This window comes from Rhamphochromis sp. 'chilingali' (assembly GCF_963969265.1).
Source record: "Rhamphochromis sp. 'chilingali' genome assembly, chromosome: 8".
NCBI lineage: Eukaryota > Metazoa > Chordata > Actinopteri > Cichliformes > Cichlidae > Rhamphochromis > Rhamphochromis sp. 'chilingali'.
The window spans coordinates 16970445-16998173 of NC_137935.1; the positions used below are offsets into that span (position 1 = coordinate 16970445).

The following is a 27729-nucleotide window of genomic DNA, read 5'->3' on the forward strand; positions in this document are numbered from 1 at the left end:
ATGCAAGAATGAAGTGAGCCAAAGCAAGAAAGACTCGCTGTGGCCTCGAGGCTCCTAATCATTCTCCTTACCAGATAAAAATGAGACTTTTACACTAGAATAACTTAAAACTAATGAATTACTGCAATATCCAGCTGGGATTAAGGCTGCTTAACATGACATTTGTACAAGACACAGAGAATAATAACAAATGTCTTCGGTCAAAAAGTCACAAGCAGTTGCAAAACTACCCTCAAAGTACGTGTATCAGTTTGTTTTTACACATCTGTGGGCTTTTTAGCCTCATCTGATCATGTTTTTCTCTCATACCAATAAAATTTATCTGATGCCTTATAAGAGCAGAGAGATGTGCCATGACTCACTAACGTGTGATTTCTAAACCGAGGCAGCTTAAAGTGGTTTCATCTTCTACTCTCTTTGGCGTCCTTCCTTTCTCCAGTCCTTTCTCACTCTCTTACATCTTTAACTTTTGCTCTCTTTCCCCCATGACGTTTAACTCTGCATTCACCTAAGCGACCCACCCACGGTGTCTGGTCTCTCTCCCAGTTGTCTTTCAGAGCCAATTATGTTATTAAAAAACAGAGCCAATCAGAAGCCAATTAAAGAGATAACTGGCGAATAATCACCGGGGCTGAGAAGGGGAAATCTCAGGTTTGTAGTAGAGCTGTGAAAACTGACAGAGGAAAAGTGGAATTAGAGTTAAAAAGCCAAGCCAGAGAGATGTGCAAGGAAATGACCGGAATGACATGGGATAGGCTGGCCTGTAGCAGAGCAGGTGTAAAGGAGGAGAAAATGATCAGCAGTTTGATGGACTGAGATGAAAGTAAAGATTGATGAAGTCACTGACAGATGTGACCCGCTGATTTTCCGGCTGTCACCGAGAGCCAGAGACGGCACAGCTGGCTGCCAGGCAGCAGGAAGTATAGGCGAGAGGTGAAGGGGTAGAATATCAGTCCTGAACCTCAGTGGACTTCAAAGGAGGAGATGAATATGATGCACTTCAAGGATCAGTTTTTGTCAGTGTGCTTAATGACTGGGTTAAAGGCATTCATTTCCATTTATTTGCTGTCGATAGCACTCGTGTATCTGTAAGATACGTAGGAGGCAGCAGCGGGTTACTGGGAAAACTTTTCCTAGCTCACTTATCAGTCTGTAGTACAAACAAGCCAGATCTTGAAATCTGTGTCAGAATTAAACAGGGTATAAATAAGAGAATCGTCCAGTTTTGCATGGAGAAATGATGACTGAGGCTGGATGAACTTGGAAAAACTTTCATATTTGTGGTCTTCACAGCATCTGCCAGGTGAGTCACAGGTGCTTCCTGCTACGGAGCAGATCTAAAGCACCTTTTTGTGTCTCGCTCTCTTGACAGGTGGAAGAGATCCGGGGTTTTATCGAATCGCTGGCAGAGAAAGTTGAAGAGGTGAAGAGGAAGCACAGCGCCATCCTTGCCTCACCCAACCCAGATGAGAGTAAGGCTCTTTTTTCTGTTCTGTTTTCTAGTGTTTAGCTCTTTAAAATGACATACTCAGGGTAACTCTTGCCTCAGAAATACTGTACTTTTGTTCTGATGGGACTCGACTGCCTTAGGAGTTTCCATTCAGGTGAAACTATAACTTATATTCTTTTAACCAAAGTCCTAATTTATCCAGAATTTGAATGGGTTTTTATTAATCATATCCACAGTTTTATTTCTCACTTGTTAAACTTGGGGCGATCGTGGCTCAAGAGTTGGGAGTTCACTTTGTAATCGGAAGGTTGCCGGTTCGAGCCCCGGCTTGGACAGTCTTGGTCGTTGTGTCCTTGGGCAAGACACTTCACCCGTTGCCTACTGGTGGTGGTCAGAGGGCCCGGTGGCGCCAGTGTCCGGCAGCCTCGCCTCGTGTCAGTGCGCCCCAGGGTGGCTGTGGCTACAATGTAGCTTGCCATCACCAGTGTGTGAATGTGTGCGTGAATGGGTGGATGACTGGATATGTAAAGCGCTTTGGGGTCCTTAGGGACTAGTAAAGCGCTATATAAATACAGGCCATTTACCATTTACCATTTGTTACCTACCGCCCAAAATCATAAAATAAGAGATGCCACCACTAGAGCAAGTTTAATGATTTAAAAAAGGGGCCTACAACAAAGTAAAAGGATAAGGCCATGTGCAGTACCAACCACACTGATGTAAACTAACATTAATGGGGAAATAACCATCAAAAGAAATGGAGAATATACCAGTCCAGAGACACACGATACGCCCGACCACAGGGCTAGGTAGAGACCGCTTGTGCAAAACCATCCTCAGATCTCAATCTAGCTTTGAAGGCTTAAAAACAACCTTAACAAATCACTAAATGTTGTGTTGGTTTTAATTTCTTTCTTTACCCATCGATTTGTTGCTCCCTTATTTCCAGAAAGAGTGATTCGCCATGACTTGATTTCTTGATTCATTCAGCCGAGGTTACTACGACTGACCCCTTGTTTTCACCTATCACTGTTTAATGATAACATCAATGTTTAATACTGCAGTGATTCAGTAATGAGTCAGAGAAGCTTTTAATGGAAAGGAGAAAGAGAAGAAAGCCAAAAGTCACAGTTTGCCGTCTAATGTACGACGGCAGCCAAAAGCAGGATAATCGTCGCAGAATCCGCTGAACAAAGAGAAGAAAAATGACTGTGTCGTTTAAAAGAAATTGAGGAAATAAAGAAAAATTTGTCAGAAAGAGCAAGAAAGGCTGTGTGCAGACTGGAGACTTCAGTAGAAGTCAGAGGACCTTGAAAATGTTTCAAAGCGCTCCACCAATCCGTCCTCTCTCTGCTTTTGGGGCATTTATACCCTCACGGTGAAATCTCTTACCTTCCCGTTTCTCCATTTTTCTCAGTTTTTCTGCTTTCTGTCTCCATCACTCTTTACTGCTACATTTTCCTTTTCAGCTGCTGTTAACCATATTTCATACTTCCCAGTTTCTCTGCTGTCTCTTTGCCCATTTGTGCCCCTCTTTACATTGCTTTTGTTCAGTCTGTGCTGGATACTCAATCCATCGTTCCTGCTGTCTTTTTGCTCCACAATCTCTCATCACCTCTTCTTCTCTCATTTTATATCAGGGCATTGATCTTGACCCTTGTTCACACAAGGGGGATGTTACTCATGCTAGTGACACCTCCTACTAATAATGTTCCTTTCCTCCTCACTTATTCCCTGCCTCCCCTCCCGCCTGCAAATATATCTATGTGCTTGCAGCGGCAGGCATCAGATGGGCCCTTTATCTATCCTGAGCGTGCAGATGGACGCACTGAGCGGAGCAGCAATGAGGAAAGGTGTTGCATTTATGATACAAATTCTCCTGCAGGTCATTTCCTGACTGAAATGACTGTGAATGAAATCAGAGCCGTGTGTGCGCCTTTGTGATAAATGCTAAAGAACCGTACATCAATCAACGATTGATGTAAATGTCAGGGTTGTTCATTACAGGTAGGTCGTTATGTTCTGTACTTTCTACCCGTTGCACTGTGACCACTGACGGCGACTGAAATAACCTGGAACGTACATTCAGGACGCTCATTCGTTTGCTGAGTAGGATTTTTATACCCTGTGTGTTTTTGTGCATATATTTACATATTACATATTACTGCTTTGGTTTAGCAGTAATTTCCCTACATCAGTGTTTCTTGTTACATTTCCTTACATTATCTGTTTCTGGGACCTGAGGCATGACTAAATTTAATAAGTAGTATGATAAGTAGGATGTTGAAGACTGATCTGCTAGGCGTGAGAAAAAAGAGGAAGACCACAGAGGTTCATGCATATAGTGAAGGAAGGTTGCTGTGGCAAATGTGGATGCTTTGCATAGGGTGAGATGTGGGCAGATGATCCACTGTGGCCACCCCTAAAGGGAACAGCTGATAGAAGAAGGAGCACTTAATCTCTTTAAACAGGCACTGGATAAAAATTCTCCACAAAGGAAGGAAAACATTTATGAAATTCAATTTCAAAACCACCTTCTGACAACAGTTTAGTGTTGGAGCAGCTTTTTAAATTAATCTGCATTCATAAAAATGCCTGTCACGTTAAACATGATGTGCTGGCGTGGATATCTGCTGGCTCAGAGTTTTGGACATTGTCCCTGGCTAAGTCTTCATATAATAGCTGGTGGGATCCCTAAATGATTAGCACTAAAATAACTAATAACATTTCCATGATAATAGATGCTAATCTTATGATGTGAAATGGATTTGTTTTGCTATTTCATGATCAGAAGCCACAGTCTTAGTAAAACTGAAACGTTGACCTAATGAGAAACTAATCTCAAAAAAGAGATTCAATTCATCCTGGTGGGAACACAATTGTTTTTTCCAATTTCATCGTTTATCTGTGCATTATAAGGTCTGCATGTGTATATGTGTGTGAGTGTGGTTGTGCGTGCCTGTGTGAAAACATCATTTTTTTTGTTTTGGCTGCTGTGGTTCTAATTGTGATTTTGACATTTCCCTGCTTCTGCTGGAGTGTGTCATCAAAAGTAATTGCACAGTGGCATTTCATTGTGAAATCTAATGCATGCAAGACCTACGCTCATTCACTGCTGTATCGAAAATGGAAAGTCTTGCTGATATTCACTGATTTTTTTTTTTCCTCCCCCGTGGTAAGATGAATCAGTTCTGCTTCTGAAGGTTCCTCCCATCAAATCAAACTTTACCTCCTTGCTGATGCATAATAGGCGAGTCTGTCCTTTTCTTATCCTCTTCTAGCACAAGTATTTTGCTACTCATCCAAGAATCTTGACTCTTAACTTCTGTTGCTTTTCCCCCCACATAAAAACGGGTGTTTACAGAGAAAATATCCAGTGAGCGGCAGTTCTGTGTGAAAATATCTTGTTGATGTCAGAGGAGAATGGCCAGAGTGTTTCAAGCTGACAGAAAGGTAGCAGTAACTCAAATAACCACCTGTTACAACCCAGGCATGCAGGAAAACATCTCTGAATGCAGAAGATGTCAAATCTTGAGGCAGATGGGCTACAGTATCAGAAGAATACACTGGGTGCCACTAGTGACACCTAAAAACAGGAAATTGAGGCAACAATTTGCACGGGCTCATCAAAAATGGAAAAATGTTGCCTGGTCTTTTGTGTCTCAGGTTCTCCAGCAACATTCAGATGGTTGGATTAGAATTTAAACAGCATGAAAGCATAAATCCATTGTGCCCTATGTCAACGGTTCTGGCCCTGTAGTGGTGTAAAGGTGTGGGGATATTGTCTTTAGTACCAGTTGAGCAGTGTTTAAACTCTACTAGTGTCCGATCATTGCTGCTACCATGTCCATCACTTGGTGACCACAGTGAACCCATCATCTGATCACTGCTTCCAACAGAATAACACACCATGTCGCAAAGGTTAAACAATCTAAAATTGGTTTCTTGGACATGATAATGACTTCACTGCGCTGCACTCAGATGGCCTCCACAGTCACCAGATCCGAATCCAATAGTGCAGCTTTGGGAGAGAATCACATCATGGGTGTGCAGCCAAAAAAAAAATCTGCAGGAACTATGTGATGCTCTTATGTCAACATGGAGCAAAATCTCTGATCACTGTTTCCAGCAGCTCATTTAATCTGCTTTGAAGAATTAAGGCATTTCTGAAAGTAAAAGTAAGGGCAAGGTGTACCTAATAAAGCGGCCTAAGCATTTAAATGGGAGTAGTGGGTTGTGTGTTATATTGAAAGAGAGAGAGAGGAAAAACACTGCCATATTTTTTTTTTTTTTTTTATCCAGTCTGCTGCTACTGATGAAGTACTATATAATATGTAAGATTATTTACTTTTGTTTGTTTTAATAGAGATCTATTAATCTATTTGTGCTTCCACCATGGCTTCAAAAACATTTCACATCTCCCCAGGAGCTGCGCGCTTGGCCAGCTTCACAACCCCGAATCCCTCCTCTTCTTCCCCTTCTGCTTGCTGCAAACTTTCACTGCCCGAGATGTTTCCTCAAGAACTCCACAGGCGTAGATCCTACATTCATACGCACACACATATTGTCATGCATGTAGCCTCTTTGCGGTGTTACTTTCGCCCCTGCATTACACATTATCCCATATCTCAGTTTATCCACCCCTCTGAATGAAGCACAGAAAATTACCTCAGGGGAATTGCCATATGCTGTTTGTGTGCTTTTTTGTTTGTAGTTAATTATGTGTTTGTGTGGACGGTTTTCTGCAGCTGCGTAGAATAGAAGTTTCACAAATGATGATGGATTCTGTAATCATCTGTGTCATAATGTGTATTAAGCCCATATGTTCTCATGAGTGCATTCCTCTAATGCAGGAAGAGAAGCTGCAAATTTAAATTTAGAAACATTATTGATTTTTCCATTCACAATTAAATGATTGCATTATTTGTTTTAGCTTGTCGCACTGGCTGTTGGGCACAGCTTCTCATTTTTTGATCAGTGAGGCAGAATATATAACAAAAGGTCAGCGTTCATTACTTTTCCTACACAGTTGCATCCACGTCCTCCACACTCTGTTAGTCCCGGGAGAGTGTGAAATTTCTAGGATACAGTGAGGCATGCAGTTATTTTCAGTTGGGAGTATTCAGGTGTTTTTAAAGCACCTTTTTAATCCACATTAGGGTTTGTGACACTGAGACATTGTGGTTGTTATGGATGATAATCAGTAGCTTTCAGAGATTGTGTGTTTTCTAGTAACGCATTACCGCCCGCTGTGGAAACTGAAAGCCACCATTCATATGGTCTGCTGCTCGCTTCACTGCTGCTGAATGTTAAAGTGTGTTCACGAGCTGATAATAGATTACAGTTCATGTTTACAGAAGGTGTTTAGCTCGGCTGATGCTGAGCAGAGCTTGATTCTACTGTGCTTTGGCACATGGATGTGTTTGCTTGCTTTCCTTCTAATTTCTCGTGCCTCTTTATGCTGTGTGACAAGCTGCATGTATGCTGCTTTAATAAAAGTATTTACCCATTTAGTTTAAACATCAATTGAATTGAAACTTGTCAAATATAAGACCAGTTTTTGCAGCTCGACATTGTTTTCCATCGTAGGCTACGTGCAGTTCATTGTTACTGTTTTCATGGCTTGGTCAAGCCATTTTAAAAAAAAGGTCGTCCAAACAGCAGCATTAAATTAACTGAGTGATTTTATTAAATAATACTCAGAAAGTCAGTCAAATTGAAGGGAGATGCTTGGTCCAGGGAAAGTCCTGGCTAGTTGGAGACCCAACTAGCAGATCCTGAAACTACCAGTCACAACCCGATCCGTTAAACAAAGACGGTTACAAAAACAGTCGTAAAATTGACTTTGACATGCTGGGAAAATCCCTCAGCATTTTCTTTTTAACCTTTTATTCATTACATGTCAAGTATGTATAGCTTTGGAGAGGATGGCCAGTGCTTACTGTTCAGCATCTTGGACATAAATGATGGATTTTATTCATGTAGCAATTAGCAGCAGTGATTCATCATAAATGCAAAGGATTTTACACCCTAAATCAGTGCTAATGTTTCCTTCTCATTATCTGAATGGTTTAATTGCTGATTTTTAAACTGAGGCATGGATTGGATTATCCATGCCTCTCTCCTTACTGTACTTCACTACTAGCACCCATTTTAATTGCATCCACTTGTATTTGAAAAGACAAGAAGGAAAGTAGCTGATCTGCTCAGTTTTTAAGAGTTCAGAAAGCTGCACTAACCAGCTGTTAGACACAGAGCTCAAAAAGGAAAAAAAAACAAAACAATTTCAGGCTGGGTTTTTTTTAGCACTTGGCTTTTCAGGTGTCTGGGTTGTTGGGAATAGAAGTAAATCTCAAGATTACCAATCCTTCCATTATCTGTATGTGCTATCCTGTTGCAAAAATGGAGCACATTATGGATGACCACTGAACACACCTAGTTGGGAAAGTTGAAGACCATCCCAACCACGCCATTCACCACAGGGAGAATATATTCAAGCCATACTTAGATGACACAGGAAGCCACAAAGTGTTTGGACTCTGGGAGGAATCCTGAGCAGCGACTGTGTGCCAGGCCTGAAGAATGATTGATCCTAGTGCACTTAACATGCCTTCCTCATCTGTCCATTAAAACCATTTAAGACAGACAGCCTGGTGTAAGACCTTGAAGTGGTGCTCCACTAGTAAACAACTCTTAGCATCGAGGTTCATTATTGACCATGCAAAAGCGGTGGTGAATATTTTATCACAGATAGCAAAGTGATGTTAAAACTGATGCAAAGCTAGCAGAACACCAGCGAAGGGCCTTTAAATGTTTGTTTTCTCTTACATCTCCTGGCTGGAGAGTTTTGCATGAATCATAACGCCAGACTCAAACTCATTAGCTGAAATTTATGTAAACAGAGGGACTCGGTCTATTCTGTCAGTGTTCACATTGGCATTTTTTTTATACATATTTTGTGATGTGCTGGGAATGTTATCCCTACAATATAACAGTAAGGACGAGTGGTACAGTTGTTATATGCACCTCAGAAACACAATAAAGCAGTAGACGCTTATCTGCACTTGGATGCAGAGAATCTGCCCTTTAACACTGATACTTGAGAGGTTATTTGACAACATTTCTGAGTCTGTTTTTCCAGCCACTTATGCGTTTGCACCCTCTGACATCTCAGCCTCCAATTTGTAAAGAGCATCCTTCCCCTGAATCTTAAAAGTCCTCAACTCACAGCACTGGAGATGCTTGTTTTAATTGCAGCCTGTGAGTGTTACTATTTCTAGTTAGTCAGTTTTTGGTCTGCTCCCACCCTCGGAGTGCTGTTTGCCAAGGCTCCTCCACCCTCAACCAGAATTTGAAAGTGTTGTGTAAGTTCCCCCAGCTTTCTGTATTCTCTTTGTTCTCCCTCAGCTGTCTTTTTCTTTGTGTTTCTCTCTTTTTTCACTCTGTTTCCTTTTCTCTTACATCTCCCTCATTATGTCTGAGCTGAGATAATGTGGTGCTATAGCCTCCAAAGACATGGCTTTTTACTGTTGAATAATAAGATCTCTATGAAAGTGAGGTTATTGTAATGCGGACTATCGCAACCAAGAATAGGGACACATTAAGAGACAATGGAGGTCAAAGGTGGTAAGATAACGTATTCACACAGGGATAAATCAGTCTGAGTGCCTTCTGTCCTCGACTGTAGAGCCAGATCAGCGATGCCGTGCAGGGTTAGTGGTCTGATCTGCATTAGTTTCAAAGTGACCATATCATTACCATATTAATTCTTTATAACCCTGACGTATCATCTTGGAAGATGTTGCAGGGCAAAGGGAGGCTCTTGGAGAGAAGGAAATGGTTTGTTAGCAGAGACATAATGAGGTTATGTGCTCTACAGTGAGCGGTAACCAAAGAGATAACATGACCAGTGTTTTCTTGCAGCACAGAGTGTAGGACATATTCATTTAAACTGAGTTCTGAGATTGAATATTTTAGATTTTCAGGATTAGTGTTATAGCATCATAAGCTGATTTACGGTTGTGATCACAAGTGTACACCCACTTATAGTGGTGCAACGGATCAAAAGTCTCATGGTTCAGATCTGATGATGTTTTGTTTTTTTCGTCACGGATCGGATAAATTTTCGGATCAGCAGGGGGAAAAAAAGAAGAAGACAAAAATTTTACTCGCCGTTTACTTATTTAAGTATTTTTTTACCTATTAAAAAACATTCAGCTCAAGACTTATTCCACGCAATTATATAAAAACAAATTAAGGTGCAATATAGGGCAGTACAGGGCTTTCTATCTACCACTATGCTGTGATATAATGAGAGGTCACGGTCACGTAGCTTTCCGTTGCCCTGGAGGTCCACCCATTTGTAGTTAGGGCAACAGAAGATGGTGGGACAGATCAGCCATAGCTTTAAACTTTTCCTGCTCATACATGCTGGGAGCGATCTTGTCACTGAAGTGGACGCGCGACGGGATCTCATAGCGTGGCTCAAGCACCCTCATCATAGTTTAAACTAGTGCTGTCAGCATAAATCTAATGACGTTAATGCCATAACTGCATTACGCGGCAAATCTCCGTTAACTAGTTACCATGGATCGCCCCGTGCGTGGGGCTGCACGGCGTCAATGTGTCAACTAACGCGTTGACTAGTTTAAACCCCTTGTTTTGCACAACTGAATACGACCTCCCATCTGCAGCTAAACACCCCAATAGCTTTTGTAATAGCTTTAGCCCGGTCGGATTGGGCGGCAAAGGGCTGCTTAGATACCGCAAACTCCTCTGCTCCTCCACTTAGCTATCGCTTGACAGACTGACCACGCACACCATACGCAGACCTTTTTCTTCTTTTTTGAATCTTCGGGTCACGTGCGTACCGAACCGTGGAGTGGGATTGGTTTGATTACGGATCAACCGTGATCCATTGCACCACTACCCACTTATTGTGGACATGAATGAATGAATGAAGGAAGGAATGAATGAATGAATAGTAATCTTTGGGCTTTTAATGATTTCTTTGAACTGTTCTTTTTCCAGTGTGGAATGAATGTACAGCAAACATGTTTAATGACCTTAGCAAGTTGCAACTTCATCAGATGCTTTTAGAAGAAATTAAAAAAAACTTCTGGCATAATTCTGACTCAATGTTTGACCACTCTGCTTAGAAAGTGGTCAAACATTGAGAATTTGGGGTAGTCCTCCTCCTTTATTAATTTATCCTCAATATACCAGTACCACTGGAAACAAAACAGAACAGTGTATGATGCTACCACCACCATGCTCTAAACATACCTCGTTATAACCAAATGGCTCAGTCTTTGTCTCGTCTGACCATAAAACTTTTGAACGAAGGCATTTGGCTTCTCCGTATAGGCACCTGACTAAAAAAGACCCTGCTTGGTCTGCTGCTAGCAGCAGCTACATTAGATGCTACTTGTAAGAACAAGTAGGAACCAGTCCAACCAAAGCTAAGATGAGGAGTTGGCTGTAGAGCTTCTCAAGTCATAAAGGTGCATTTATCTGATTTCTTGCAACCTTTTCAAGTACACAGCATTAGTCCCCAACAGCTTTATAGAAGGACCCATATTCTCTTTGACGTGCTGTCTGACTGTATTGAAAATCAAATGCGTTATAGTTGTTATGAATGACCGTGCTGGAAGGAAAAAAGAAAAGTCGTCTGTCGTAGCGATGCAGGGGGCAGGCCCAGTATCATTCAGAATCATTTTTATGACGAGCTCTCCAGGCAGCTATTGATGGTGTTCACTCATTTACACATGAGAAGTGCCGTAAATTGTAAAGTACCAAATAAAATAAAAAAATAACAGGATGAAGAGTGTAGTTGCCATTTTCTCTTTCCTCCAAACACAATATTATTTCTTTCCTGTAACACAGAAAGTTACAGGAAAGAAATAAGTCCGTACTCAGAGATTTCAAATCTAACCCAGGAAAGGAAGGAAGGAGCTCTATTTTTAAACACTTCTTGTATGCATAGTACTTTAGTGGTTAAATTGTAACTGTGCTTTCCGTTTGCCATTATCCATGTTAGGACAGCATTTCTGGAGTAAGGCAAATGTCAGTAATATTTGAGGGATGAGCTCACACTGTCTCTCTGAAACATCAGGCATCTGGACTCTAGACGATCAATAAGCGGAGCAAACGCACAAAGGACTGGTAATATATTTACAGAGGGAGCTGAGAGAGAGAGAGAGAGAGATGAAGAAGAAGATAAATAGCTGCAAGTTAGAGATTGGAATGGCACCAATTGACCCTTTGAATCACCTTGTTGTTGAATTGTGCTATACAAATAAACTTGCCTTGCCTTGCCTTGCCTTGCATCAGAGAGGAGGAAACAGAAGCAGCTTGGTATCTTGTCAGTGTCATGTTACCCATGTTATGTGAAAAGCAACCTCGGATTGTGTTTTGATGAAGGGTTAAACACTCCTGCTGTAATAGTTCATGTAGGCTAGAAGCTTAACGTTGGAAAGGATTCTGGGATCTTTTTCTCAGTTCACATGATACGATTTAATGATCACCTTTGAGGAAAGTGATATGATGATAAGAACATGCTCACTGCAGGAGGTTTGCTTTTTGATTCAAAGCTTTAATTGAGATATCATCAATCTGATAATCAGGAACAGCCTCACACTGATAGCTTAAAGTTAAAGGAAAAGTTTTTGGAATTATTTCTACAGTGATATTACATTTTTTTTTTTATTTCCAACAGCTGAAGAAATCAATACTGATGTTGTCTGTGCATGGCAAAATATTGCAAGTGTGGCATAAACGTTTACATTTTGCTTTTTTCTTTCTAATCCACTTTTCTTCACTGTTTTTGAATGTTTATCATTATTGGGTTTTTGCACCTTTTATTATGATAGGAACAGTTGAGGAAGCAGGGAAAGAGGGGAAGACACAGCAAATTGCCCGGAGCACTGCATTACTGCATTAGCCTTGTTTTATGCATTTCCACCCTAACTTGATGAGCTCAATGGTGTTCTGCTCCGCTGTTTTATATGTCACGTGATGTCTTGGTCAGGAACAGTTATTATTAAGATATTACTAAATACTCCTGTAACAGATTTGATAAAATGAGCATTTCAAATCTCCACCGTTCTGGTTGTTAAGTCATCAATCTCTGTGATTGTCAGTCCACTGTGAAAAAGGTCATTGACTTGCCTGGTGTGTGTGTGTGTGTGTGTGTGTGTGTGTGTGTGTGTCCTTGTGTTTTTTTTTTTTGTCTTTTTAAATTAATTCATTATTTTTGCGAGTGGGAGTGGAGATCTGCAGCGTTTACACATGGGAGAAACGGTTTGTTTATTTAACCAATTTAATCATATGTGTGTCTTAGTGTGTGTTGTAACAGTGTGTTGTAAGTTGTAAATGACTACATACTTTAATACCTAGACTGAAATTGGGAAGAGTTAACTGAGCACGCCTGTCTGATCTGTTTTGTTTCTGCTTTGCGTCAATAATTAGTAAAATAGCCAACAACATCATGGGACGCTTAAAGGAACTATTCGAAGGAAAGATGGTTACTGTGATTTTTAACAAAACCTGAAAAATTATAAAAGCAGATGAATGAAGTGGGAACCCAGATCCAAGGGAAACCTAATAGATCTGGGTGGGAAATTACACAGATGGCTAAAAGGTAAAGACGAGAAGTAAAAGATGCACAAAAAGTTGTTACCAAATTAAACAGGATGTTACTATAACACAGACATAAAAAAGAGATGCATAAACAAACAACGGCAGATAAAGATGATGAAACACAGGGTACTAGATGTACAAACGACAAAATGTGAAACAAAAAACTGCAACAAAACTTAAAATCATAAGACTGCTCTGCGGTGAATAAATTGATTATAGCTGGAGTAACCAGAGTAACGTGAGTGTAAATCCTGCAAAAAGCTAATTTTATTACCCTTCAAAACAAATTCATTCCTGTGTTTCCTGCGTGTATTTGATATGTGATCACACAGTTCTTCTCCGAGCTTCTACATTTCTCCGTGCCTTGTAGCATCTCTCTCGCTCTCCTTCCCTCTGTCACTTTGAAACAATCTGAAGCTGGCGAGAGGACTGACTGCAGACATCGCCATAGCAACACAGTCTTAATGATGGCAACAAGCATGACCTGAAGATTTCATTTGAGAGCGTCTGGAAGAGGGATGGAGTGTGATGCCACAGCTCAATTGACTCCTCAGTTTTGCCCTCTAATTTGCTTCCCTCTCCCTCTGCTTATTCATCAGCTCCTGTACTCTTCCTCTTTTCACACAGTCAGTAATGAGGCTGAATAGACACTTGATTCAGCAGCTTGGCCTCCTCTGTTTGGTAACCACAAGCGGGAAATCTAATCTAACTCCTTAGCGCACGCACAGGATGCACACACACAAACACATCACACACAGCCTCAAACAAAGCTCAGTTTTTATGGTATTTTCTCTGTAATACTGGTAGCTGACCTCATCGAACAGGTGACCGGAGGTTGCTATGGTTACACAGAACCGAGAGACACGCTTGTTAATAACCTCACACCCCTCTGAGTTTCTGAAGTAGTGCAAACACATGAATAAGTGGGCACAACGATGAACCTTAACTGCAGTGGGGGGAGAATCCACAAATTAAAAGGCTCTTCATTTTATTGAAGATAAATGGGTATAATAACAAATTTCTTGCAATCTGTGATGTTTAACTTTTGATTCAGATTGATTATTGAAGTTGGGAAGATCTGTGCCATCATTTAAACGAAATCATTTGCAGGCTCTTTTGTATCTGACAATCAGACTGCAAGTAAAAGAAACTTAGCGTCTTCCCATTTTGATGTTTGATCAGAAAACTGAGAAACTGCAACTTGTCAGTCACTTATTAGGTGCACGGTAAAGCGTTCCCGCCCTTGTCACCCTTTTTTGGCTTTAATAGAGAGCATAAAATCCAAACTACGCATCACACTGTAATAATTGAAACTTATGATTGAGTAACTGGAGGTCATAGATCACATGAGCAGTGAGAGCTTTTCTTATAGACTGTCATACAACCAAAATTTACAGGTTGACATTTTTGCTGGTGCCCATTGGAAAGAATACAGAGTTAACAATCTGATGCATTCCCTTACTTTTGCCATCCCAGAAGCTATGTCCATATTTTCATCTGCTTCTTCATCTGCTTGTTAATCAAAGCTTTGCATTGTCCTCCCATTGACCAAATCATCCAACATACTGTGTGCGTCCTTTGCATCTGCTCTTTTTCCTGCTCCTGGTCTTTATACAGCCAGTCTGTTTTTGCTGGTTTGTGAAATGCGTCCACAAATTTACATATATATTTTATTTCTCCCTGAGTTTGTCTTATCACAAACTCTGCAGAAGTAGTTGTGTGTGGCTTAATTAGCAAGAGAAACACACACCAAGGAGAAGAAGGCATCATTTTCTATTCAGTCCTACACAACTGTCCTGTTCTCTGAGTTTGAGATTTGCTGTTTGTCTGCATAAATAGCCAGCCTGGTGGCTCGGTGGTTAGCACTGTTGCTAAGGTCCTGAGTTCAATTCCACCATCGGGGTCTTTCTGTGTGGAGTTTGCATGTTCACCCCGTGTTTGCATGGGTACTCTGGCTTCCTCCCGCCGTCCAAAGACATGCAGTTAGTGGGGATAGGTTAATTGGTTAATCCAAATTGGACATAGGTGTGCATGCGGGAGTGAATGTGAGCGAGAATGGTTGTCTGTCCCTGTGTGTTAGCCCTGCGACAGACTGGCAACCTGTCTCTCGCCCTATGACAGCTGGGATAGGCTCCAGCGCCCCCCACAACCCTGAAAAGGATAAGTGGAAGCGAATGGATGGATGGTCTGCATAAATATGACATCAGCAGATTTTATTACTAGTTCTAAAACTCATAGAACCCAATTAAACAATGAATTTACAATATTATACTTTTTTACATATGAATGATGAAAGTTTTTTTTAAATTAAGCCCTCAAACAGAGACGATTGAAGTAAAAACGATTCTATCACTATCACGCGCTTGAAAAGGTGCGACTTTTGAAGGCAGACATTCTCTGATTTGTTGTTCCCTTTTTCAAACGTGAAAAAAATCCCCTGTGAATAGTTAGCGGGTTTGCAGGCAATTCAGTGTCTTCCATGCAAACTACAAGCGACTGCAGCAATCTGCTAGTGGCCAAAGCAATCGCAGAGAGATTTTAGGCTCAGTGTGCCATGTATCTCCTTGCAAACAGTTTTACCTAGTGACTACCAACAACCTCAACCAACCGCTCACAAACATCACATCACAACCTGTTACTCGGGCCTACAGGTTTATTTCAAGTTGTAATCATTTATGAATGAGCACAATGTTTTTATTTCAAGAACAATCAAAATCCCAACACATTTTAGAAAGTAAGAGTAAGAGGAATTCATGCTAATCAGTCATGAATGCTAATCAGACTGGAAAATGTTACAAATCTGTCTCTAAAGACTTTAGATTTCACCCATCCACAGTCAGACAGATTGAAGTTCAAGACTCCAAAATGACGAAAGACCTTCGCACATTGATTAATGTTCATGAGTCAACGATCAAAAGAAACTGGTGTGTATGTGAAGACTGCAAGAAGCTCATCTTGCAGTTTGCTTAAGATCGCAGGAAGAATCCATAAAGTTGTTTGAACAATGTTTTATGAACCGATGAAATTAATATGAAACTTTATGTTTGGAGAAAAGGAACAAAGACCGCACTCTAGCATGAAAACTGCCATTGTCATAGTATTATCATGGTTTGGGTTTATTTTGCCACAACTGTGCAAGAATAGCTGCCCATGATTGATGGAGCAAGACATTTTGAAATATTATAGCTATTCTAAGGATGATGTCTGTGAACTGAATCTTACCAGCAGGCTTTGCAGCAAGACAGTAACCCTCAGCACATCAGTTGTATTACCAAAGAAAAATAACAATGGTGTTTTAGAACAACCAAGTCAAAGTCCTGACCTTAAGCCAGCAGAAATGTTGTTAAATGTCCTGAAGTGAGCAGTTCATGTGTGGAAACCAACCATCTCAAAGATGAATGTGTTCTGATCAAATTTCTGACCATTCTGATCCGAATGGGTTAAAATTCTTCCACATTGATGTGCAGGACTGATAAGCAGCTACTGCGGCACAAGTTGGCTGCACCAGATACTGAAGCAGAGTTTCTCATGCCTTTTCTTCCTCACATATCTGTGAGAATCTATGTAAAGTCTGTTTTGGTTTCATTTGTTATTTTTTTTATTTACACATATATTCACAACATATAGCTGTTGTCAATAGTGAGACTTGCTATATTGACATTTAAAATGAGGGATGACACAGAAGGTTAGCCCGCAGCTGCCTGATGTCATGTATCGGTGATCTGTTCAGTCCTACACAACTGAAACTAGTCAGCCTTATGAAGAAGTGTGCACATGTCCACATGCATACATAGCACATACACTGTTATTTTGCCTTGAAGCTCTCAGCCCACCACCTTAGTGTTTGACCCTGACAAACTCAGTATTTGCTGTTGCCACAGGCAGCAAAATTAATTGCAAGCGATATGGGCTTATTCAAACACATACCAAGGATCTAGTTCCCAATTGCTCATTTCCTGAGTGGAGTAGCTATTTCTTGGTACTCTAACTTGTGCTTTCTTTTTCTTTTCTTAAAAACATTGGTAGGTTATTATTTATTGTAGCTGGAGAGTGTTGATATGGTAGACTTACATTAATTTTGTGTTTTTTCCCACCTTTAATTTCTTTTATGAAATAGAGACTTACAAATGTAAATGAAGGGACAGAATACATGATCTCACTTTATATGCATAGTCCTCTTAAAAGAACAATTTTAAACCCCCTTCTTTTCTTCCACATCTACTTTTTGTAAACTCAAGAGAGTGAGTCTTTCCATTATGAGTTTTTTTTGTTTTGTTTTTTTTTATCTGGAAAATGATCCTGTGCTCACGGTTCTATTCCCGAGGTTCTCGTTCTACATCTTTCAGTTGCTATTAATTGGATTTTTGCCCAGTGTTTGTGCATCACATTTCAAAAAGACGCTTGAATATATCCTAAATTTTTTTTTGTTTCATTTCGTTTACTGAAACAGGTATTTTCTGGCATTTCTTAAACACAATCTCCTGCAAGGATGTGCGTCTGGATCAGTGATACACATCATGAAAAGGCTTTTCAGGCTTGAGCTTTAAGGAAGTCTTTGGTGATACAATAAATTTATTGTTGGCTTTTCTTTTTCTTTTTTAATTTATTGGTAAAAAAAAAATAGATTCAGATTTATTCTTGATGTGTTTGAAGCTAGACTTTAGGGTGATCAGTGTGTTTGCTGTCCGTGTAATGAAAATGTTCCACTTTGCTGTTTAAAAACAAACAAAACAAAAATGCTGTATGTGAAATGACACCTATCAGCCAGCACTCTGTGTGTCCACAGCTTTGTCTCACTGAGCTGTACGTACCACAGGCTGATGTCTGCTGATATGGAAATGCATCTGTTAAGCAGATTAAAGTCTTGTAGTGCTTTGCTGATCAGTCTATAAATGGTTTACCATCTTTTGCATTATCGCATCAGTGAGGGTTTGTTTGAATGAGCTCCTGATTAGGATTTAGATGAAATGGTATGGTATGAATGGTATTATTCAGTGTCACTAAAATCCAAATATAACATTCTCCTTTCAGAGTTCAGTTTGCCATCCATGTGGGCTTTTCTGACTGTCCGTAATCATTAAAATTATATCCCAGACTGCCATGAGGAGCATTCATATAATATGGATCTGTATTGTAGCTTCAGAGGAAGAGATGATGATGATTTCACATTTCTCAGTTTCTTTCCCATCAGAGATATGTGCAAATATTATATTTCAGTAATTGAACATGTAGCAGTGATTGAAGTATTCCTCGTACTGTGTAATCAAATTATCCACTGAGGCTGTGTCTCTAATTGGGTTCAGATGTTTAGCACGAATTTTAGTTTAGTGGGGCTAAAACTGGCCGTTATTTATCGTTGTGATTTATTCAGCTTTAAAAAGGAGGGAACTACGCAGAAACAAACTCATTAGAAAGAACTACTGCAGGCGGTTTGTTTTGATTGAATAGGTTGACCGGAATAACTTTTTAGAAGAATCTTTTATTCATGCTGGCCTCCTACAGCTTGTTAACATATGGAGATTTGGTTCTTTTATGGCATTAAGATGATAAATGAGTTTCTCACCCCCTTGCAATGTGCTAAAAATGGCAGTTAATGCTCCAGGGTAGTGTGTGTGTGTGTGTGTGTGTGTGTGTGTGATAGAGAGAGGGAATATGTGTGAAAGCTTTTCCATTTTCTCTGACTTTTTTTTTTTTCTCCCCTCCGTAGTGAAAATTGAAGCAATGGGTAGCACTTTACTTTAACCCTTAAACAGCATTTTTAAGCTAACACTAATTTGCATTAGGGCAGTTGTAAGAAGATTTAAGTGGAATTTGCAACAGCTCCTGTGGATACCTGTAAGTGGATGCACCTGTGTAAACACAATAAAGCTTGGATGTGTACCAAACTTATGGAAATGGCAGTTTTCATTGTCACATTTCATCCTGCTATACTTCAAAAACTAAGAAATACAAAGAAATACAAAATACCAAGATGCTGTTGACTTGGCCTCCAAACTGTCAAGTTCTCAGACCTATTGAGCGTTTTAGGGAAGGTTAATAGAACAAGTAGCATCAGCAGAGATCCTGCACAACAACTTGCAGGACTCAAATGATTTGTATTTCCAGATGAAACCAGAGGTGTTCTGTCCATGCCCTGATGGGTCAGGTTGTTTTTGGCATCACAGAGGCGGCAATTCAAAAAAAAATCTCCAAAGAACATTGGGCAACAATTCCTACACAGTGATGTGACAAACTCACAATTATCACAGATCTTGATTGGAGTTCTTATCTGGTTTAGGAGGGAAGTGCTTTTTCACACAGGGTCAAGTAAGATCGAAGAGCTTTTTTGTCCTTTAATAAATGAAATAATGCTTTCAAAGCTGCACTTTGTATTTATTCAGGTTATGTTTTCCTAAATTTTAGCATCTGTTTGATGATCTGACACATTTAAGTGTGATAAATATGCATAAAACTAAGAAGCCAGGAAGGAAGCGAATACTTTTTCACAGCACTGTAAATGTTATTATCTCCCTGCTACTTCCTCCACTGCTGTCGTTGTCATAAAGCAAATGATTAACAACGTACTTTCTAATATGAGGCCATGCAATTATTTCACTGTAACAACGAAATAGCATGCCCTAAATAAATTGAGGTTAATTGAGGTTGTGTTGGTGATGAATGCACATGGAAAAAATTATGAAAATGCACTTCTGCACATTTATAAGAAAATGTAGATCCATATATGAAAAAAGATGAATTCTCTTCAGTGTAAATGGATGTATTCAGCCTTTAAACAGGCAATGGTTAATGCTTCAGTGGCCCTTTTACATGGAAAAAGCCACAAATTTGACTGCTACAGAAAATAAATGTATTTCCAGTGCCTTTTTCACATTTGTGATAACCTGAACATGGAAAGCACTTGAGTGGGCCCTTCACTGCTGCTGACTTTTGAAGGTTTCACTGAGGAGAAAAACTTCCTTTGTGCTCACAAAATAAAGTGTTAAACATGCCCATGGATGGGCATGTTTAACACTTTATGCTCTCCACTTAGTGCTGACCTTCCCTTTCTGTGAATCCTCATGAGTGCTCTGTTCCAAGACCCTCACTCTCTTCAGCAAATGATGCCATCTTTGGTCCCTCTTGTAAACATTTGAATGTAAAAATGTGTCTGATTATCATACACTTAGGCTACTGTTGCGGGTTCAGAAAATTTAGAGTAGCACAGTAAAGACAGTAGGTTATACCTGTTGCCAAGGCAATCTAATGACTAGCCAGCATTGGGAAGGTGTGACAAGAGAAATTTTACCTTTTTCCCTGTTTCCTATAACATATTATACTGATTTGACCTGAAACTAGCAAATGTTTCAAGTCTTCATCGTTGATCAAAGCTACACCAGTTGTTCCAGTTCTAGTACCCACTGTTTTCTCCATTTGAACATTTTCTGCGTATTAAACGATCAGTACAAACTGCCGGCAGAGATTTTAAATGTATTAGTAACTCCATCATCTATATCAAATTTATACAGTATATACTAAAATATACTAAATTCATCTTGTTGTAGGCCAGATTTTTCATCCATCGTGATTTGATTTATTGCTACGATCACATCTTTGTCCTCACCAGGGGTCTGTTACGGCCCTAGCAGGGCCTCTCTCTCTCCTGAGGGTGCCTGTGTGGGCGTGTCCCACTACCTCCTGCCTGAGGTGCCACCTTTCCCTCCTGTACAGCTGACTCCCATCAGCAATTAAGGGTATTTAAGCCCAGAGCAGGGTGAGCTCTGGGCCAGAGTGCCATTTTGTGTGGGTACAGCTAGTGAGCTGTGTAGTGTGTTGTCCAGCTAGTGAGCTGTGTAGTGTGTTGTCCAGCTAGTGAGCTGCGCTTTCCTTTTGACTTTTTGCTTTATTTGACCAACGCCTGAGTTTTGTTTGTGTTTTGTTGGTGTTTTATGGTGATAACGGCTTGTCTGTCTCTTTTAGTTGACTTACTTCAATAAAACTGTTTTATTTAAACTGTTTCGCCTCCTTGACTCCTTTTTCCGACCCGGTCACTTTTGTTACTTCCCCCTCACCGCCTAGACCCCCCCCCAGGGGAACGTAACAAGTGGGGGCTCGTCCGGGATCGTTGAAAAGGGAGTTCTGTGTTGGATTTGGGTTTTTTTTGATTATCTCACTTTGTCACCTTTTTAGAGATTCACAACTTCCCAGTTTAGTTAGGTGAGTGTCCAGCTGAGCTTTGTTTTAAGTTCTTCCTTCGGGCACTCTTTTGTTGTTTTGCCTTTTTTATTTTCGGAGTAATCCTGGGCGGGGATTAGTTCCCTGTTGGGGGTAGGCAATTCAGGGCCCGGTCGCTGAAGTTCTGCCTTTCAAGTTACCTCGAGCCCAGCACGCTCCAGAAGATAGGTAGGTAAAGTTTGTTGTGCTTAGGAACTGGGTAAGTTGTGTTTGTTTAGTGTATACTGCAAGAGGTAAGTTGGTCAGTTAAAGTAAGTTGTGTAGTTTTCCATTAATCGGTTAATTATTGGGTAGTCTGCGTGAGTTGGCAGACGGGTGTGGCAGTGGTCCTAATTAGGTGGTGTGTTTCTAACCCTTCACCATCCCCAAAATGGTTGACACAGCTGCTAGTGTACAGGTGTCTAGAGGCTCGTTTGTGAGCAATAACATTCACCTGGTTCCAGACTTCTGTGAATCCAGTGTTCACAGCTTTTTCAGTGTGTTCGAACGCCTGGCAACTGCACTGCAGTGGCCTCAAGATGTGTGGGGGGTGATGTTGCTGTGTCGGTTGACAGGTAAGGCTCAAGAAGCGTGTTCTGGTCTGTCTAGGCAGGACGGCCTGGTTTATGGAAAGATCAAAAGTGCCGTCCTCAAAGCCTATGAACTGGTACCTGAGGCCTATAGGCAGCATTTTCGAGGGTTGGAGTTGGTGCAGGGACAGTCCTATCTTGACTTCGCCAGGGAGAAGGCGAGGCTCTTTGATAGGTGGTGTGCGGCAAGCCAGGTTAATGATGTGGGGTCCATACGTGAGCTTATGCTGGTGGAGGATTTTAAAAACTCTGTTCCTAAGTCTGTGGCCCTTTATTTAAGTGAACAGAGGGTTACAACTCTACAGCAAGCTGCCACCCTGGCAGATGAGTTTAAGCTGACTCATACAGCAAGTGCGGTAGGACAGGATATCTCTCTGCACTATAGCGCAGCCTGGACAGGTAAAAGTGGGCCAGCTAAGATGGAAAATGCAGTTATGGTGTTAAGACCTAGGCCCAAACTGTGTTTTTTCTGTCACAAGCCTGGCCATGTGGTTGCCAATTGTGTCAGACTGGCACTCAAACAGAAAGCCCACTCAACACGAAAGGGGCCTGTTTTGAGTAAAGTCAGTCGTGGCTCTCAAACTGACAAGCCTGCCAGGCCTACTAAAAGGCTAAACCTGGAGCACAGTTGCTCAGTAGCACCCCGTAATCAGTGTACGAGGCCAACTAACCCTGAGCTGCCGCTGGTTGACCCTTTCTCCGGTTCATGTTTAAAACCACCATTCAGACCTGCACCCCTTGCTAACAGTCATGTCTGTGTTTCAGTGAAGCCTGCTAGCTGCCTGCTGGGTTCTCCACACGTGATGGTTCGAAGCCCTGGCTATCCCATGGGACACTGTTTCGAGGGTCTGGGGCCACTCTCTGGCAATGTTGTGAACCCACTGAGATGGGATTGGCAGTTTCCGCAGGAAATGCCTAACCGTTGTTATGGGGTTTGGTAGGTGGAAAGCCTGCAAAATTTGTCATGAAACGGTTATGGACTCATTTTTGGTTATGGTAATTTGACAAACCATGGGTTTGCATTTATGGGAGGGGGTGTTACGGCCCTAGCAGGGCCTCTCTCTCTCCTGAGGGTGCCTGTGTGGGCGTGTCCCACTACCTCCTGCCTGAGGTGCCACCTTTCCCTCCTGTACAGCTGACTCCCATCAGCAATTAAGGGTATTTAAGCCCAGAGCAGGGTGAGCTCTGGGCCAGAGTGCCATTTTGTGTGGGTACAGCTAGTGAGCTGTGTAGTGTGTTGTCCAGCTAGTGAGCTGTGTAGTGTGTTGTCCAGCTAGTGAGCTGTGTAGTGTGTTGTCCAGCTAGTGAGCTGTGTAGTGTGTTGTCCAGCTAGTGAGCTGCGCTTTCCTTTTGACTTTTTGCTTTATTTGACCAACGCCTGAGTTTTGTTTGTGTTTTGTTGGTGTTTTATGGTGATAACGGCTTGTCTGTCTCTTTTAGTTGACTGACTTCAATAAAACTGTTTTATTTAAACTGTTTCGCCTCCTTGACTCCTTTTTCTGACCCGGTCACTTTTGTTACTTCCCCCTCACCGCCTAGACCCCCCCCAGGGGAACGTAACAGGTCAAAGTAGGAAACTTTGTAGGACCAGGTAAGATCATTACTTACTTTGGCACACAAACTAATGCCTTGATTTTTCTTCATGGCAGTACTCTGTAGGAAGAAGAAAAAAGAAACGGTACCTATTGCAGTTAACATGTGCAAGCCCCTTAGGGTCTCCACCACTATTTGTGTGGCCATTCTTTAGCTTGTAGTGGTCCTGCCACTCTTTGGCTCTGCACCGGCTCCACACTCATTGATCTGTATCTTTGTCTCTATAATATAAATGTGAATATTTAACAGTGTAAACCTGGAAAGAAGACGAAAGACTGCAAGAGAAAAGGGAGGATGTAGTTACTCCCTATAGAAAAGAAGCATTAACCCTCCTGCCATCCTTTAAAAAACTCACACCCATCACCCTAGGGACCATTCTCAGCCACGCCATAAAAAGACCATATATCCATATTTTATTCCACTTTAAATTAGCCAACCTTGTAAAACTACTTCTCCCTGAAATATTCATGTAAAGTTTTAATTATATTTTCGTTGTTTTAACCCTTCAAATCCCAGTGTTATTACATGAGCGCCCTGTGTTATAAGCACCAAAAAACGAAACTAAATATTTCCACAAAAAACCAGTTGAAGAAATATGTGATTGTCGTTATAAGTAGGCCTTTAGATGGACCAAAGATTGGCACCAACATACATTTTGACCTGCCATTATTTTTTTTGCATTTTTTTTGCAATTTAAAAATTAAAACTTCAAGGCCCTGAGTCTTCATTGACATCCAAGAAAAGAAGAAAAAATAAAATCATATGATGATAATTTGGGGTTGAAAAATAGCGTTTATAATGGAAGTCAATGGGCAGAAAATGGTCCCCAGGGTGATGGGTGTGGGGATTTCTGCTGCTCAGCCATTTTAGGCTGATTTAAGGAATTCACACTGGAATATTAACATTGACAGGTAAAAACTATCCTGTGGCAAGTTTGGTTATATTCCACTGAACACAGTGGAAATGGCAGCCATTTAACACATAGCAGTGGCACAAAAAGGTCCCAAGAAGGCAGGAAGGTTAAAGAAGGATGAATTGTGCTGCTGTGGACTGAAAGTGATGAATGTTTGTCTCTGTTGGGAGCGACACTTCCTGTGTGTCAGTATGGAGTCGGTGCCTGTGAAATCGTATTTCCCAGTGGTTTATGTGCTTGGCTGAGTTAGTATGTAATCCACTAACACATCCTCTCCTTTTTGTCTCATCTCCTCTCAGAAACTAAAGCTGAACTTGAGGATCTTATGGCAGACATCAAGAAGTTGGCCAACAAAGTACGCTCCAAGTTAAAGAGTGGGTATACTTTCTTTCTCTTTTCGCCTGCCAGAGCCGCTACTATTATTTTCTATGCTGCTTCAACTTTTTTGCATTTGTTTAATTTATTTAAATGTGCCTTGTTCTGAGAATTAGTGACCAGTTGGTTCCCAAAACTCTGATTGGCATCCAAAAATTATTGCATTTTTGAGTATGACAGTATTTTTATGTAATAAATGCTCAAAATTGTTTTATTGTCTACAAGGATGTGAGGAATTTTCTAATAACTGTGAATGAAACTACCAGGAGTAAAATGTTTAATTTCTATCTCTTTTTTTTAAAGCAAAAAGTCTGAAATATTTTAAGGTTGCAGTTTCTCAGATTTTGCAGCTTTTCCTTGACTTACATCACTGTAAACTGAAAAATGAAGGCTTTGGACTGCCAACATGGGACTAGAGAGATTCTGACAAGCATTTTCAATGTGTTAGCAAACTGAATATCTTAATTTCATACATTAGAGACCAATTAACTGGTTAATGACCATGTAAAATAATTTTCTTGCGCTGTTTATTATATGTGTGCACAGTGGTTTATCTCGTGGTCCTGGTACTTTCTTAGGATCGGCGAGATGGTAACAAGTGAGACATAATGAGACAGTGAACTGTATAGCATTTGGCAGCTGACAGACGACTTGGTTTACACTCATAGATTCAGTAAAGAAACGGTATACTCTGTATTAAAGGAAGATAAATATATACTTCGGTGCACAGAACTAGAAGATGATTGCCTTATCCTTCATCTGGCATGCCTACAGCCTGGAGACACAAAGATAAGCATACATATATGTATCGGGAGGCACACGCTTGACAAAGTGCTGTCAGGCAGACCAGGCCTTGCATCACAGTCCACTGTGTCACTCCAGTTCACGTCATTTGATGCCACAGGATACCTTTGTGTTGCTGCTTTCTGTGTGTTTCACTGAGTGACCTCAGAGTGCACCCTATGATAGATCCTGAAGAGGGAGCAACAGCAGTTACTTTTTATATATAGTAGGAGAAATAATTATTTGAACCCCTTGCTCAGTTTGCTCGCTGGAATTAGCAGTCTCTAATTTTTATGATAGTTTCATTTTATTGGAGAGAGACAGAATATTGACCAAAAACACAGAAAAAACAACACATAAAAGTTAGAAATTGATTTCCATGCTGTTCAGTGAAATAAGTATTTGATCCCCTCCTACCTTGCGAGAACTCAGGCTAGCATAGATGTAGCATACAAATCAGAATCAGTGAATCAACTCATTATGTGCATAAAGCACACCTGTCCTGACCTCTTCACCACCATGGGCAACATCAAATAGCTGTCAAAGGACATCAGGTACAAGATTGTAGACCTGCATAAGGCTGGAATGGGCTAAAATACCATCAGCAAGAAGCTGAGTGAACACTATATACAGTGGGGCAAAAAAGTATTTAGTCAGCCACCGATTGTGCAAGTTCCCCCACCTAAAATGATGACAGAGGTCAGTAATTTGCACCAGAGGTACACTTCAACTGTGAGAGACAGAATGTGAAAAAAAAATCCATGAATCCACATGGTAGGATTTGTAAAGAATTTATTCGTAAATCAGGGTGGAAAATAAGTATTTGGTCAATAACAAAAATACAACTCAATACTTTGTAACATAACCTTTGTTGGCAATAACAGAGGTTATTGTGTTAAATAAATAAAGCAACTCCTCTAGCCTGTCTGGGTTTTCCAAATAATACACAGTTGTAGTTAATTGGCAAAAAGGAAGCATCCCCAGTGGCTGAATCGATCAAGACCGATCGTACACGTTTTTCAGAGATCCTGAAAGCAAGTAATTTAAATCAAATTCAAATTCAAATTTTATTTGTCACGTACACAGTCATACACAGTACGATATGTAGTGAAATGCTTGGACAACTGCTCGTGACCTAAAGAGAACAAAAAAGGAAAAGGCTATGAATAAGATAGGAAATAAATATGAAAAATTAAAAAGGGTAAATTTAACTAGGAAGGAATAAAATATAAATTAAGGTTAAAAATGAAATAACTGTACAACACAAATTAGAATGAAGGGTAAATTTAACTGGGAAGAATAAGATAAAGATAAATATATAAATTAAAGTTGAAAATAAAATAACTGTACAACAAAATACACAATATAGAACTATATAAGAATGTATGAAGAAATCTAAATATAAATAAATATATACACAATAACAGCAGCTGTACAAGTATTAACCGGAAATGAAGAATATAGTGACCAGTGTTGTGCAAAACCAAAGTCCAGAAAGTCCAGTGTGTGTGTAAGAACCATATGTGTGGGTCAGTACATTTATTATGAGTTATCATGTTTTTAACACCCTATGAGCTGTGATAGTTTGTTATACTGAAGCTGTGTGTATAAATAGAAACGAGCACAGACCCTTACAGTAACAAGTCAGGTGTAGCTGCACATCTCACTGTAAGATGTGTCCATGAAGGTGTAGCAGCCTTCATCAGCCATCTAATCCCATCTTAAATGAAAAACTGGATTTAAATGAAAGCTACATCTCTGTATATTTCAGCAACAGTACTTCCCGTGGCCTCTGATGGCCTTTCATTTACGTTATTATGCTCGGCAGCATCTTCCTGATGTGTGACAGCGAAGAAGCAGCCAAGAAAAAGTGACTATTACACACTAACATGTCACTGGAAAACTAGAACGGGAACAGTCACCCCAGTAATTTGTACCTTGATGAATTTCTTAATAGTCACTGCTTCTTCCACATCATCAATTATTCATCTGAGTGACTGATTTGACGTATGATTAGTTAATCTTTGTGTCATGCATGTATGGCAATCTTAGTGCATTACTACATTATTATACGTAGATATAATAACCACCCCCGGGTTATAATTATAGTTTAATACATAGATCATAGATCACATCCTCTTGATTACAGGTGTTGAATTAGAATTTGATTCCCCTATTGACAAAGTGTCCAGCAC

General features: G+C 40.5%; 1 protein-coding gene across 4 annotated transcripts in view; it reads left to right on the forward strand.

Annotated features, from left to right (window-relative positions):
- LOC308401272 (syntaxin-1A-like) overlaps positions 1-27729 on the forward strand; it is an 83108-nt gene that overhangs the window by 35555 nt on the left and 19824 nt on the right. For all 4 annotated transcript variants that reach the window (XR_013972503.1, XM_080889421.1, XM_080889420.1 and 1 more), the window contains exons 3-4: positions 1373-1472; positions 24676-24750. Coding sequence is in view for 3 of the 4 variants with exons in the window: in XM_080889421.1 (XP_080745547.1) it covers positions 1373-1472; positions 24676-24750 (175 nt within the window). In the remaining variant the exon portion in view is untranslated. The remainder of the gene's footprint in view (positions 1-1372; positions 1473-24675; positions 24751-27729) is intronic.